The sequence below is a fragment of the Melozone crissalis genome, unplaced genomic scaffold, assembly GCF_028551555.1.
Source record: "Melozone crissalis strain CALT ecotype California unplaced genomic scaffold, PUWL_Pcris_2 ptg000082l_1, whole genome shotgun sequence".
Classification (NCBI taxonomy): Eukaryota; Metazoa; Chordata; class Aves; order Passeriformes; family Passerellidae; genus Melozone; species Melozone crissalis.
In genome coordinates this window covers 631664-647214 of record NW_026535859.1, presented here as the reverse complement: position 1 = coordinate 647214, position 15551 = coordinate 631664, and the positions used below count along the sequence as shown (strand labels likewise).

General features: G+C 52.0%; 1 protein-coding gene across 1 annotated transcript; it reads left to right on the top strand.

Moving 5' to 3' along the window:
* Positions 1–3599: 3599 nt before the first annotated feature.
* Positions 3600–15099, top strand: LOC128946682 (zinc finger protein 239-like). Its single transcript, XM_054290617.1, has 7 exons — positions 3600–3759; positions 12168–12222; positions 12301–12510; positions 13792–14140; positions 14256–14377; positions 14422–14610; positions 14804–15099. Exons 1-7 carry the CDS (start codon positions 3600–3602, stop codon positions 14856–14858), a joined length of 1140 nt encoding a protein of 379 aa, XP_054146592.1. The 3' UTR covers positions 14859–15099.
* The last annotated feature ends 452 nt before the right edge of the window (positions 15100–15551 follow it).

The following is a 15551-nucleotide window of genomic DNA, read 5'->3' as shown; positions in this document are numbered from 1 at the left end:
CCTTCTCCTCGGTGCCTGCCCTGCCCAGGCTGCTGGCAGTCCCAGCAATACCAAAAGCTCCCCCCTCTTCGCTCTCCCCATTTCGGGATGCCGGGGCTCTTTGGGCTCCCGGGCTCCCTTCTCCCCTCATTCTCTGCTCTGAGCTGCAGCGGCTCCAAGGAGTCCCCCCTGCCCCTCTCCAGGCTCTTGAGGCTCCCGCCAGTGGCGGCGCTTCCCCCTCTCTGGGCTCCCTACTTTGGGCTCCTGGAGGACACAGGGCTCTGCTCCTCCAGGCTGCCTCTGCCAGCAGCCGCCACCGGGACCCCCCGATGTCCCCCCAAGGGGCCTTTTCCACTAGGCCTTGGACTGCTTCATTCTCCAAACATCCCCCCAAAAAAACCCAATGCAGAGACCCCCCCCCCCCCCAGGATATCTGGGCCGAGCTCCCCCTCCCCAGTAACCATCTCATGGGTGGAGGCTCCAAATTCAGGGAGGGTTTGGAGGTGTTGAGGCACCTAAACCTGCACTGTCTCCCACAGGAGTGGCCAATGGAACAGCAGGGCTGGGGGCAAGCCACAAGGAAGGACTACCACAGTCACATTCCTGGATTCACTCCTCCACTGAGGAGCTTGCAACCTGGAGGGGATATCCCACAGGAGAGCAGCTCCATGTAACACCCCCAACACCTGCCCTGCTCCAGGGCTGAATCCAGAGCCTGCTTCTGCCTGCCTGAGAGCACAGAGGGAGCTGCAGGACATCTCAGCTCTCCCTGGATCCTTCTCTTCTCCAGGTGAGCACCCCCAGCTCTCCCAGCCTAGCTCCAGATCAGAGGGTCTCCAGCTCTTGGAGCATCTCTGGTGCCTCCTCTGGACTGGTTCCACCAGCTCCAGGTCGTTCCTGTGCTGGCCCCCAGGGCTGGGGCAGCTCTGCAGGTGGGGACTCACCTGAGTGGGGCAGAGGAGCAGAATCCCCCCCTTCTCTGCTGCCCACACTGGGGCGCAGTCCACGCTCAGGGGGGTTTAAGGACAAGGGCTTCCCTCTGCTTTCCTGGATCTGCCTTTGTCCCTTCTCTTCCTCTTCCTCCCACTCCTCCTTCTCCCTCAGCCCACCTCCTTCTCCTCTTCTATCCCTTCTGGCTCTCCCCCTTTATCCTTCCCCTTCCCTCCCTCCTCCTCCCCCCTAACCCCTGCTCCCCCTCTCCCTTCATCCCTGCCCTTCCCTCCCTCCTCCTCCTCCCCCAGCAGCAGCCACACCCTCGGTGCCCCGTTCCCCCAGCCCTCGCAGCCCGTGCCAGGAGTGGGGATGGAGCCAGGACAGGTCAGGATGGGCAGCGCGGGGCTCTCGGCTGCTCCCAGCCACTGCGGGCGGGGGAACCCGGCCCGGGCCAAAGGAGAGGCAAACTGGGCAAACTGGGGGCTGCACATCGAAACTGGGCCTTGCTGGGGACCCTGCCTGGCCGCTGCCAGCCCTTGGGGCTCCTCTCGGCACATCCGCCAGGGGGGGATGCACACAGGGCTGGGGGATCCCAGCAGTGGCTGAACTGGGACTGGATTCTACTGGGAGTGACTGGGAATGCCTGTGAGCATGCTGAGGGACACTGGGATATACTGGGAGTCTCTGTTAACCATACTCAGGTGACTGGAACCACACTGGGAACAGGTGGGACCATGCTGGGGAGAACTGGAACCCCATGCTGGGGGTACCTGGGAGCGAGTGGGAATGACTGGGTGTACACTGGGGACAACTGGGCATGACTGGGACCACGCTGGCAGGGACTGGGATCATCTATGGATTGGCTGGCACTATACTAGGGACAACTGAGATCACACTGAGAGGAACAAAGACTGACTGGAACCGTGCTGGGGGCTACTGGGATCCTACTGGGACCTCAGTAGGAGAAGCTGGCCAATGCTGGGAGTCACTGGCATCATACTGGGTCATTCTGGCAGCCACTGGGACTGCACTGAGGGTGACTGGGAGTGGCTGTCAGCAATTGGCATCAGGCTGCAAGCAACTCATGGCAGCTGGGAATGACTGGGAACATGCTGGGAGCAACTGGGATACACTGGGAGGGACTGAAACCACCCTGGGGGTAAATGGGAGCAACTGGAACCCTACTGGATGGTCATGGGAGCAGCTGTGCCCATGCTGGGGTCATACTGGGATCCTATGGGAAATGGCTGGGATCATACTGGGAGTGACTGGGAAGGTGCTGGCTCTGACTAGAACAATCCTGGAAGCGACTGGGAGCAACTGGGCCCCCACTGGGAGTGCCAGGGAGTCACTCTGAGCATGACTGCAATAATACTGGGAGTATCTGGGACTGACTGGGGTCATACTGGGGGTGACTGGAATCATACTGGGATTGATTGGGAGTGGCTGTGAGCGACTGGAATCGTGCTGAAAGCAACTAGGGGAAACTGGGAGCGACTGGAAGCATGCTGGGCCTGACTGGGATATACTGGGGGAGACTGGGAGTCACTGGGATCATATTGGAGGTTCCTGGGGTCATGCTGGCATTGACAGGGAGCAACTGGGATCATAATGGGGGCCACTGGCATCATACTGGGAGTGACTGGGATCATCCTAGAAGTGACTGGGATCATCCTAGAAGTGATTGGGAGCAACTGGGCCCACACTGGGAATGACAGGGAGTCACTCTGAGCATGACTGCAATAACACTGGGAGTATCTGGGACTGACTGGGGTCACACTGGGGGTGACTGGAACCATACTGGGAGTGACTACTGATCCTGCTGGGGTCATCCTGGGAGTCACTTGGATCACATTTTGGGCAACTGCCAGAAGCTGGGATCATGCTGGAGGCAACTGGGAGGAACTGGGAAAGACTGGGACCATTCTGAGCTAACTAGAACTGTACTAGGCACACTGGGATATGCTGGGAGTGTCTGTGACCATACTGGGGGGATTGGAAACACACTGGGAACAGCTGGGACCATGCTGGGGGCAACTGGGAGCGAGTTGGACCATGCTGGGGGCAACTGGAAGTGATTGGGACCATGCTGAGAGGGTCTGGGACTATTCTAGAGACAACTGGGACCATACTGGGATGACAGTGACAGCAGCTGGATCCATACTGGGTGGGACTGAGATCACACTGAGGGTGATTGGAATCATACTGGGATTGACTTGGAGTGGCTGTGAGCAACTGGAAAGAAGTGGGAGTGACTTGGAGCAACCTGGGGGTGACTGGGATAGAGTGGGAGAGACTGGGAATCACTGGGATTATATTGGAGGCTCCTGGGGTCATGCTGGCATTGACAGGGAGCAACTGGGATCACACTGGGGGCCACTGGCATCAGAGTGGGAGTGACTGCGAGTGATTTGAGTTACACTACAAGTGACCAGGATCATGCTGGGAGTGACTGGAGTTACACTGCAAGTGACTGGGATCATACTGGGACTGACCGGGATCATACTGGGACTGACTGGGATCATACTGGGAGTGACCAGGATCATACTGGGAGTAGCTACAATTGGACTGGGATTGTAGGGGGTGTGATTGGTCCCTGTCTGGAGGGTGCTGGGAGCTGCCAGGTGCATGCTGGGAGCCGACTGCACAGCCACTGGGAGGAACTGGGAGCAACTGGAAATGGCAGGATGCAGCTGCAGCAGCGGCAGCTCCCCGGTGGCCCCATGCCGGTGCCGCTCGTGGTGCCGGCTCTGGCTGTGCCGAGATCCCGCTGGAAGGGGATCCCAGCCAGGGACCACATGGACACCAACCGGGGGAACCCCGGGCCGGGCTCCGACAGCGCCACGGGCAGGGAACGCAGGGACAGGAGAACTGGGGGGACACCGAGATTTGGGGGCGGGGAGGGCACGGGGAAACCAAAGGGGGAACCAAAGGGAGAGCTGGGAGAGCAGGGAACGGGGTTTGGGGGTTCCAGGACTGAGAAAAGGGGAGGCTGCGGTGGGCAGAGGGGGGACGGGCTGGGCTAAGGGAGTTCCTGCATGCAGGAAAGGGAGCTCCAAGGGTCCCCAGTGTCCCCATTCCATGCAAAAGGTCGGAAAAGCCAGGATGGCTGGGAATAGGGGTCTCGGGTGTCCTTGGTGTGGAGGAGGGGGTAGGGAATAGGAAAGGCAGGAATAGGGGTCAAGGGGGTCTCTGGGGGAAGGAAAAGAGGGCTCTGGGGGCTGGGAGAGGCGGGATGGCCGGGAAGGGGGTGAGGGGTTGATCCTCTGCCCGGGAATGGGGGTGTGAGGGTTGTTGGTGCTGGATAAGGGGGTGCAGGGTGGATCCCATGCCCGGGAATGGGAGTGCGGGGGGATCCCGGTGCCCAGGAATGGGGTTTCAGGGCCCCCCCGGTGCTCCGGGATGGGCGATCAGAGAGTCCCGGTGCCGGGGGTCCCCCTCAGCTCTCGCCGCAACCCCGGGGCCCCAGGAGCGCCCCCAGCCCCAGCGCTGGAGCCATCGCGCTGCTCCTCCTCACTCCCAGTGTGATCCCAGTACGGTCTCAGTAGAACTCAGTCACCCGGGAGCTGCTCCCAGGATGATCCCAGTACAGCCCAGTCACTCCCACTGCTGCCATCCCCCCCACCCTTCGCTCCGTTCCGACCTGTCCCGGCTCCATCCCCGCTCCTCCCGCCGGCTGCGAGGGCTCCGGGACCGGGGCAGGAGGAGGAGGCAGGGAGGAAGAGGCGGAGCGGCAGCAGGAAGCGGCGGGAGCAGAGCGCGGCCGGAATCGGGCGGCTCCGGCGCTGCCTGAACTCCGGACCCCGGGAGCATCGCCCCCCATCCCGCAGGTGCCCGGGGAGGTTCCCCCCTGTCCCAGCTGCTGGGGGTCCCACTTGGACTGGGGGTGCCCTGTCCACTCGTTGCCTGCCCTCCCCAGGCTGCTGGGAGACCCAGTTGGCTCCCAGCATGGGCCTGGTAGCTCCCAGTAACATCCAGTCAGGGTCCAATCACACCCACTCTAATCCCAGTATGATTGTAGCCACTCCCAGTGTTATGAACAAAATTCGGTTAATTTTTTTTTGAGAAAAGTTACAAAAAAAGGCAGCCAGATCACTGTAGCTGCCGAAGCTCTTCGTGTTTTGTTATTGTAATCACGGGTCGTTGTCGTTAATGGTTATTTTTGTATTAGTAAAAGCCCTGGCTGGGGCGAGTTAATGGCCCTCCTCAGACACAGTGAAGGGTGGGGACCTTCCCAAACTGTGAGGAGAAGGGACCTGGAGGGGGGGGGTTATGCAAAGTGACTCCAAGGACCAGAATGCTTTGTGAGACCCCCGACTCCAAACCCACGGAAAGACCCCAAAAACAACGAGCCACCTAAGAGTTGAGAGACTGGAGTGATGTCTGGACGTGAGGAGCCAAATGCTGAGCCTGCAGAGACGCGGAACACCTTCGGAGCCTCTCGCCCTGACCAAGAGAGACGACCCCGGCGGTGAGACCAGGCTGACTGAGTGGGAGGAACACCATCTGACGGGGATCAGCAGGTCCTAAAGGCTCCCACGAGGATCTGATCCCCAGCTCTGCCCGTAGTGGCAGAGCTGTGCATATCCTCCTCCTCTGAGTCGCCCTGGGAGAGAAGACGGATGCTGCAGAACTGTCGAGCTGCCCAATCCTGAGCTGATCACTTTTAATAAAGGCATTAAAAAGGAGAAGAAGTCTCCTGGCCTTGTTTATTTCACCCAGTATGATCCCAGACACTGCCAGTCTGATACCAGTGCCCCCAGTGTGATCCCAGTTGCCCCCTGTCAATGCCAGCATGAGCCCAGGAGCCTCCAGTGTGATCCCAGTGACTCTCTGTCTCTCCCAGTATATCCCAGTCACCCCCCGCATGCTCCCAGTCACTCCCACTTTCTACCAGTTGCTTTCAGCACAATTCCAGTTGCTCACAGCCACTCCAAGTCAATCCCAGCATGATTCCAGTCTCTGTCAGTGTGATCCCAGCCTAACCCAGAATGGACCCTGCTGCTCTCACTGTGATTCAAGTTTGATCCCATTTGCCCCCAACAGAGTTCCAGTTGTGCCCAGTTCCTCCCATTATGATCCCAGTTAACCTGAGATTAGTCCCAGTCCCTCCCAGCAGGGTCCCAATCATGCCCAGTTGCCCCAAGCGTGGCCCAAGTTGTCCCCAGCAAGATCCCAGCTGTTCCCAGTGTGGTTCCAGCCCCCCCCAGTATGGTTACAGGCATTCCGAGTACATCCCAGTTACCCCAGTAAGGTTCTATTTACCTCAGAATGATCCCAGTCTTTCCCACTAACTCCCAGTTGCCACAGTTATAGCCTCAGTCTTCTCAGCATGGTTCCAGAACCTTCTAGATGATCCCAATTTCTCCCAATTTATGCCCATTTTCCTTCCAACATGGGCCCAGTAGCTCCCAGTAACCCCCAGTCAGGTTCCATTCATGCCCAGTATAATCCCAGTATGACTGTAGCCACTCCAGTATGATTCCAGTCACCTGCAGTCTAATCCCAGTTGCTCCCAGTCACTCCGAGTCACTCCCAGTCTGATGCCAGTACACCCAGTGTGATCTCAGTGGCTCCCAGCATGGGCCCAGCTGTTCCCAGTGTGCTTCCATCACTCCCCTATCATTACAAACACTCCCAGTATGGTCCCAGTTGAAACCAGTTGCCTCTGCTATAATCCCAGTCACTCCCCATATGATCCCAGTCCCTCCCAGCATGGTCCCACTCACTTCCAGTCGCCCCCAATGTGGTCCCAGCTCTCCCCAGCATGGTCCCAGCTGTTCCCAGTGTAATTCCAGTCCCCCCAGTATGGTTACAGACACTCTCAGTATATCCCAGTTGCCCCCAGCATATCTGCAGTCATTTCCAGGCACTGCCAGTGGCCCCAGTAAGGTTTCAGTTCTCCCAGTATGATCCCTCAGTCATGCCCAGTATATCCCAGTTGCTTCCAGCATGCATCCAGTCCTTCCCAGTTCCTCCAGTTTGCTTGCAGCATCATCCCAGTTTCTCTCAGTTGCTCCCAGTAGCCCAAAGTGTGATCTCAGTCATTGACTTTGACCCCAGTGTGATCCCAGTAAACTCCAGTTGGATCCCAGTCACATGCCAGCCCTCCCAGTGTGGTCCCAGTTGCTTCCAATGTCTCCCAGTATGGTCCCAGCTGCTTCCAGCATGGTTCCAGTTGCTTCCTAGATCAACCCAGTCAGTCCCAGTATGATGCCATTTGCTCCCAGCATGCTCCCAGTTGCTCCCATTCAGGCCCAGTATGGGGGAGGATGGGCAGGGTGTATTTTCAGTCGCTCTCAGATCCTCCCAGTATTAGTCCAGGCCCTCCCAGTGTGATCCAAAGCTGAGGCCAGTGTGCTCCCAGTCCCTGCCAGTATGAACCAGTTGTGCTCCACATGGTTCCAGTTGATCTCTTTCACCCTCACTTTTGTTACAGTCACTCCCAGCATGTCGCAGGGTAGCCCAGTTCCCCCCAGCATGTTCCCAGTCACTGCCAGTTGGGTTTTGGAGGGGATGTTTGGAGAAGCAGTCCAAGGCTGAGTGGAAAAGGCCCCTTGGGGGGACATCGGGAGTGCCGGTGGCGGCTGCCGGCAGAGGCAGCCTGGAGGGCAGAGCCCTGTGTGCCCCAGGAGCCCAAAGTGGGGAGCCCAGAGAGGGGGGAGCGCCATCATTGGTGGGAACCTCAAGAGCCCGGAGAGGGGCAGGGGGGACTCCTTGGAGCCGCTGCAGCCCAGAGCAGAGAATGAGGGGAGAAGGGAGCCCAGGAGCCCAAAGAGCCCCGGCATCCCGAAATGGGGAGAGCGAAGAGGGGGGAGCTTTTGGCATTGCTGGGACTGCCAGCAGCCTGGGCAGGGTGGGCACCGAGGAGAAGGGGGACCTACAATCCAAGCGTGACCCCAGCAACTGGGACAGGGGGGAACCTCCAAATACCAAAGGGGAGGGGAACTCCTGGGAGGCTTTTTCAGGGCTGAATCTTGGTGTTTGGGAGGTTTTTCTTTTCACCTGACAGGAAGCCCAGGTGTCCTGTGACTTGTAGAGATGGACATGGGCAGAGGGACCTTCAAACTCAACGTGTGTTGGGGAAGATGAAACAGGGAAGCCTTATAAATATGATTGTCTGGCAAAAGATTTTGATAATATGGAAAGTCTAAGCAAGATTGAGATGAAAGCAAGCGCTTAGATACCTTAGTTAGTGAACAATTGGAAAACAATGGTGAGGCCCGACTGAAGGTAATCCCCTTTTGATGAAACAATTCCATCTACTTGCAGACAGACCCAGGGGTCAGAGCAGAACCTACTAGCTCAGCAGGAGGAGTCCAAAGAGAAGTATTTATGGTTTGAAATGTAACACAGTATGGTGATGTAATGATTTTTATAGGCTGTATGTAAATGCTATAGGACTTATATCTTGCCCTAGATTGGTTAGTGAGAAATAGAATATTCAACAGAGAAGAAGATTCATTGTGTTGTAATAGGAACCTTACTCTCTTACGCTCCTACCCTCTTACTCCAGGATTTCCCATTGCCAGCCCCAGGGAAGGCTGCAAGGAAGAGGAAGATGCCCCAGGACCCTGAGGCAGGTGAGGAGGAAGTCAGTGCCCCTTTCCCCTCTGTGCTGTTCTGTTGGACATGAGGGGAGAACGACCATCCTATAATGCATTGAACTCAACTTTATTGATCAATCAATCACCTTAAATAACAATGGTAACGAACTTCATGCATATTCTGTAATCCAATTTCATAATAGGCTAACAGAGAAAACTCTAACCACTCCTCTTGTTTTAGAATAACTACAATTGTTTATTAAAAACAGAACCAGAGTTCCCAAAGCTTTCACATCTGTTCCCAGGGTGTCATCTTTTCCAAGAGATGGTGTTCCACTTGTTATGGGAGGACTGTCTGAGAACTTTATTGTTTATAAAAAGAGTCTAATTGTTTACAGAAATTAGAAGGCTGAGAACTGCGTTAGGAACTTTACTTTTTCCTTTTACTTTTCTCTCAATTGTATGTCTCATGGCCTTTTTCTTTAAGCCATTCTTGAACTAAACTCTCCACACTTTTCCCGTTTTGTTCTTTGAGAGAAAAGAGGTTAGCTTGCCAGGTCTTCTCTATCATCCTACCAACCATCTTTTGGATCCAACTGCAGAAGCAAGGTAAGATACTTAAAAGCAATAAAAGTACACCTAATATCCCTATAGCATATATTACAAGGTTTCTTAACCATGGTCCCAATCCTAAGCTTTTAAGCCATTCATCAATTCCCAATCCTTCTTCTTCCCTAAGGCTGTTAAGCCCTAGTCGTAGCTCTTTTAATTTAGCATGAATAGATACAGAATGATCAGATAAGTTCATGCAACACATCCCTTCAAACTCTTCACACCCATGGCCTTGTGCTAGCAATAAAAAATCTATGGCAGCTCTATTTTGTAAAACAGCGTGATTAACACTTTGTACATCTGCAGTTAACATATCTAATATCTGTGATGTCTTATTCAATTCACCCTTAGCCCAACACCCTATTTGTTTTGCTAAAGTCATTGCTTTGCTTGCAGCACCCCATGGTAGGAGAGCTGAAACTATCACTTGTTTAAATTTACTCCAAAACAATGGATCTCCTATTTGACTACAGTCTAAGTTATGTAAGCTGCGCCTTTCCCTGCTAGTCTTATGACTTAGTTGCATCAGCACAGATATGTTAGGGTGGAATAATGATAACTTGCCTAAATAACAAGGTCCACCCTGCGGCTGGGCTGGTATTCCATTCCAGGCTCTATCTCCACAAATTAGAAATATTCCTGTGGGTAATTTCTTAGGTGTCATGATGCTAGAGCCTTACACTGGTTATAAAGCTGTTTGGACACTATTTCCGGGCTTAGAGATGAATCCAGAGTAGCCCATGTCTGTTTATGCTGATTCATCCTTTGAAAATTAGAGTAATCAGAGCTGTAACTCCTCCAAGGCTGAGACAAAGCGTTGACTGATTAATCTGTCTAGCAAGTGTTATCCATACGTTAACTCTAGGTTGACTAAAATGTGCTACCTTTAATTCTTCAGCTACTACTATACTAAGCAATATAACAAAAGTGAACCTCATTTTTCTGTTTTTATATTGACCTTCTTTTTCTTCTCAGTTTTTAACCTTACTGTTCCTGACACCTGAAAACCACACCTTTGTAACCTTCTAATGCAGTTATCTAATGCTTGATTGGGATCTCCTCTTATAGGACCTACAACGGAATGTTGTGTTAAAGGCACCAGTTTTCTACACCTTATCGAGGCTATATATGATGCACTTTGAGCTTTAACCCTTTTCAAAATACACCGTACCTCCCACCGATAATAAGCCAAGATTTTCTGCTCATGAGATTCATAAAGGTCTAAAGCTGAGGCAGTGTTTAGATCCTGCTGAAAAATGAAGGCTCATGCTCTACTGACTCTGCTTAAACTTTATGCCCCAAGAATTACTTTGCTTGTTTTCTCTTTCATCAATAATTCTGAACTGAAAGCAGGACTAGAGTTAGACCATACTAAAAAGGTGCAACTTATCTTGAATTGTTAAGTCTAAGGATTTCTTTACAAAGTAAAGAATGCACAGATGTAATTCTAGGGCATAAAAGAATCTTGTGAAAAAAAAAGTAGTATTTCAGAAAGTAGGTAATAATAAGACTTCCATTAGGACTTCCCAAAAGGCAGACAAGTCAGCAGGTTTAGAAAATGCCTATGTGTATTCATTAGAGTAAGGGCAAACATTTGTCATTTTCTTGACTCTCATATTTTTAAAGCCAACAAACAGAGATCACTAGATAATTAACTTGCACACTTCTGTAAAAGCATGATCTGAGAAACTAAAGCTATTTCCCAGTAAGGAGTAGGACTTACTGTAGTATCTTTTTTGCAAATAAATAGGACCCTAGCAAACAAAAGATGCTTAGGGTTTTTCCATTTTTATCTTTTTACTGGTGTGTTCTGTGAGACAGACAATAAATACCATTTTAAGACCTATTTTTATCTAATAGAAACACTTGGAGCAAAACTTTAACAAATCTTCCTAACAAATGAGTATGGCTTCCAGCTTTCAGCTCCCAGTAGGAAATAATATTTGATTCATATTCAGAGAATTAATAGCCTTTACAATTGGAGACGGGATGTCACTTGAAGACTCATAACTTTTAAAAAAGTGTTCTGGAAGATACAGACTTAGAAAGCAGCAATAAATTAATGCTCCAAGAATTTTAGAATATATGAAAGTAATTTACAGGATTAGCTGCTTTGAGGAAATTATGCCTAAAATAAATATACTAAACGGAATTATTAAAATAAAGTTAATTTCAGTTACTCATTCATCCTCTGGGAAGTCTAACGAGACTAATTATAGCAGACTTATTTGCAAAACATGTAAAATCACTTAAATCTAATAAAACTTAACAGAATCTAACTTAACTTACTTAATAAGACTTAAACTTAACGGGAGATAAACTTAACAGGACTTAACTGGCTTCAAATCCTACATAACTTAAACCTATATATAATTTAAACTTAACAGACTTCGAACTTCACCGAAAAAAAACTTAATGAACTTAACCTTAATAGTATTTAACATTTAACGGCACTTAATTGATAACTTAACTTAAACTACTTAATACCAGATAAAACTTACTATGAAAATAATATATAGCATTTACTATAACTTACAGGCCTGATTCTAAAATATTAAGCTAAAATAATCTTTCTCATGTTTTTGCTGCAGCAATTTTATACTTAAATACACTTAAACATAAGTTTATTCAAGGTATACCTGTGAAAAAATTCTTTTGAATTCAGTGCTTGCTTTTACATCTATCACATCTAAACAAAGCTTAAAGAATACAAAAACCACAGTCATTACATCTTACTTCTACAATCACTTTAGCACATCCTGAACAATTTTAAATTTTTCAAAACACAGCTTTAGAGTCTGATATTCCACCACCTGAGCTATCCGGGCTTCTGATGTAAAAGTCTCTGCTAACACAGGTGATTCCAAGGCAGCATAACCAATGCTGAGCCAAAATTAACTGAAATTTGACTCCCGCATTCATTTACGCTGATTTCTGTTTCACAGTCTGTGCTGGGAAGATCAAAAATTTCCTTTAACTTCGCTTGTTTACCATCACTGGTTTCTCAATTGCAACAGAGATCTTTCCCTTTTGTTGACAAAAGTTCACAATTATTACGACTGTTAGGTCATAAACTGTAGCTTTTGCCGGCTGCAGGACGGAGGGAGAAACGCTCCCGCCTGAAAAAGCGCTCCGATCCTGCGGCGCTCGTGTCGGAGCGGGCGAAAACCCCCCCCCCCCTCGCGCTGCGCTCTTTGTTTACTCACTGGCAGGACTGACTCCGCTGCAGGCACCGCTGCACCCGTGGCTTCCCCCGCGGTGGCGCGGTCGCTCCCCCCGCGGCCCTCAGCTCCTGCGGCGCCGGCTTCTTTGGTTGCTCCCCCCACGGCACGCTTCGGTCGCTCCCGGCGCGGCTCCCGGGGCGGCGCGGCTCGGTTCCTGCAGCGGCGGCTTTGATCCCGGGGCGGCGCGGCTCGGCTTTCGCGGCGGCGGTGCACCCGTGCCGAGTTCGGAGTAGCACAGCACCGCAAGCGCCATGAGCTGCGGCTGCTGTTTTGCACTCAGAGACGTAGTGAAAAAGTGCACCGTACATCACCCGCCATGGCTTGCTTAGCTTCTTGACAGTTTTATCACTCTCCAAAGCAGCCTCCCACAATAAATCACCGAATTCACGCCATCCCGTTAAGTCGTAAACCATACGGAAAATCTCTTTATCATAGCCGTAAGTCCAAAGTCCTTTTAAATCCTTTTGCCAATTCATCCCCTTAATTTGCCTCTTTTGCAAGAAAGTAATAAAAAGTTCATATGCGGTTTGCCTTTCCATACCTATAGAAGTGCGCACTTTGCAGCTCCTCAAGGCTTCGGACTGCACGTACCAGCCGAGACCCGTCTATACGGTCGCTCGGGGCCGGCGCGTCTCGGCGGGTTTCCTCCACTTTGTTTATTCGCGCTTATTGCCGTTCCGCGGCTGCTTCTCGGAACCTGGACAAATCCTCACCTCCCCGTGGTGTTCGCAATCCCTGAAAGCGTTCGCTATCACGTCGGGGTCACCATTTGTTGGACATGAGGGGAGAACGACCATCCTATAATGCATTGAACTCAACTTTATTGATCAATCAATCACCTTAAATAACAATGGTAACGAACTTCATGCATATTCTGTAATCCAATTTCATAATAGGCTAACAGAGAAAACTCTAACCACTCCTCTTGTTTTAGAATAACTACAATTGTTTATTAAAAACAGAACCAGAGTTCCCAAAGCTTTCACATCTGTTCCCAGGGTGTCATCTTTTCCCAGAGACGGTGTTCCGCTTGTTATGGGAAGACAGTCTGAGAACTTTATTGTTTATAAAAAGAGTCTAATTGTTTATAGAAATCAGAAGGCTGAGAACTGCGTTAGGAACTTTACTTTTTCCTTTTACTTTTCCCTCAATTGTATGTCTCATGGCCTTTTCCTTTAAGCCATTCTTGAACTAAACTCTCCAACACTGCTCCATCTCCCAGCCCAGCACGGCCCCGGCTGCAGCACAGCCCTGGGGGGATCTCCTTGCCCTTGCCTGTGGCACGGAGGCAAATCCCATCCTGTCCTTGTCCTTCCTCCCCCAGAGCAGGAGCTGAGCATGGAGAGCAGGGAGGACAAATGCCCGCGGCAGAACCTGGGGGCAGAGGCCGTTTTGAGCGGCTCCACGGCACATGAAGCCAACGAGGAGGAAAAGCCCCGGAGATGCTGCATGAGGAGGGGCTGCAAACGCAGCTGGAGGGGATCTGAGGGGGAAAGAGCCAGCCTGGGCCAGGAAGGCAGCCGGAGATGGAGCCAGAGCTCGGAGCTGGTACTCCATGAGAAGCTCCATGATGGGGAGAAGCCCCACACGTGCTTGGAGTGTGGGAAGAGCTTCAGCTGGACCTCAAGCCTGATCCTGCACCAGGTGATCCACTCTGGTGAACGGCCCTATGAGTGTGAGGAGTGTGGGATGATCTTCAGACGGCGCTCTCACCTGATCAGGCACCAGGTGATCCCCACCAGGGAGAAGCCCTACCAGTGTGGGCAATGTGGGAAGAGCTTCAGCAGGAGCTCCGGCCTCATTGAGCACCAGAGGACACACACTGGAGAGAGGCCGTACGAGTGTGCAGAGTATGGAAGGAGATTCAGCCACTATTCTGCCCTGATCGTGCACCTAAAGATCCACACTGGGGAGAGGCCCTACGAATGTCCACACCATGGAGAGACCCCATGAGTGTGAGGAGTGTGGGAAGAGCTTCAAAAGGAGCTCCTACCTGATCAGCCACCAGATGATCCACAATGGGGAGAGGCCCTACGAGTGTTCCGAGTGTGGGAAGAGCTTCAGCCATAGCTCCAGCCTGAGTGTTCCAAGTGTGGGAAGGGCTTTACGAGCAGCTCCCATCTCCTCCTGCACTATCAGATTCACACAGAGGAGAGGCCCTTCCGCTGCCCCGACTGTGGAAAGGGGTTCATGCAGAACTCCGACCTCATCATCCATCAGCGCATCCACACTGGGGAGAGGCCCTATGAGTGTCCCCAGTGTGGGAAGAGCTTCTCCAGCAGCTCTCACTTGACCCGACACCAACGGAGGCACCGGTAAGGGAAGCCCTGCGAGTGCCCCGAGTGCGGGAAGAGCTTTGTGCGCTGCTCCAGCTCCATCCCCCACTGGAGGAGCCACTTTGACCACATCCGTGGTCACTCACATTCTCTGTGATCCATGTTGGCAACACACTCGGCTGCTTCTCCTTTTCGTTTGGCCTTAATTTTTTTCTCTTCTCCCTCTCTGCAGTCCAAAAGCCAAGAGGGATGGATCTGTCACCTCAAAACCACTCAAATCCCAGTGAAAACTGCTTGATCTTACCCGGAAAGGATTCAGGCCCACATCAAAACGGTTTTTTCCCACCTCAAACAAACTCTACCTCTTTAAAAATTCACTTGATTCCACAGCCACTGACATGGTTTAGATGGAGTTGGGAAGAGATTGGGAGATGTGGGATCTCAATTTCAAGTGCTGGGATCTCAATTTCAAGTGCTAGGGACTGGGTGTGTGGGATGTATTTATAGCAAATAAAACTCCCAGACTTACTGCTTTCTCTCTGCTTTCTCTCCCGTCATGTTCAGTCCGTTGCAGGTCTGTTTGCAGAGTGCCGTTCTCAGAGTGTCCCCTCACAGTTGGCGCCCTTGGCCTGAGCCCGCCCCTTTCCCCTCACGGTTCCGCTCTTTCCCTGCCCCCTTCCTCCTCACGGTTCCTGCCCTTTCCCTGCCCCCGTTTCCCCTCACGGTTCCGCCCTTTCCCTGCCCCCTTTCCCCTCACGATTCCGTCCTTTCCCTGCACCCTTTCCCCTCACGGTTCCACTCTTTCCCTGCCCCCTTTCCCCTCACGGTTCCCGCCCTTTCTCTGCCCCCTTTCCCCTCAGGGTTCCAGTGGGTTATGGGGGAGGAGGAGGGGGAGGAGGGATGGAAGAGGAGGGATGGAGGCGGAGAGAGAGCAGCGATGGAAGGAGGAGAAGGAGGTGGGGTTAGGGAGGAGGAGGAGG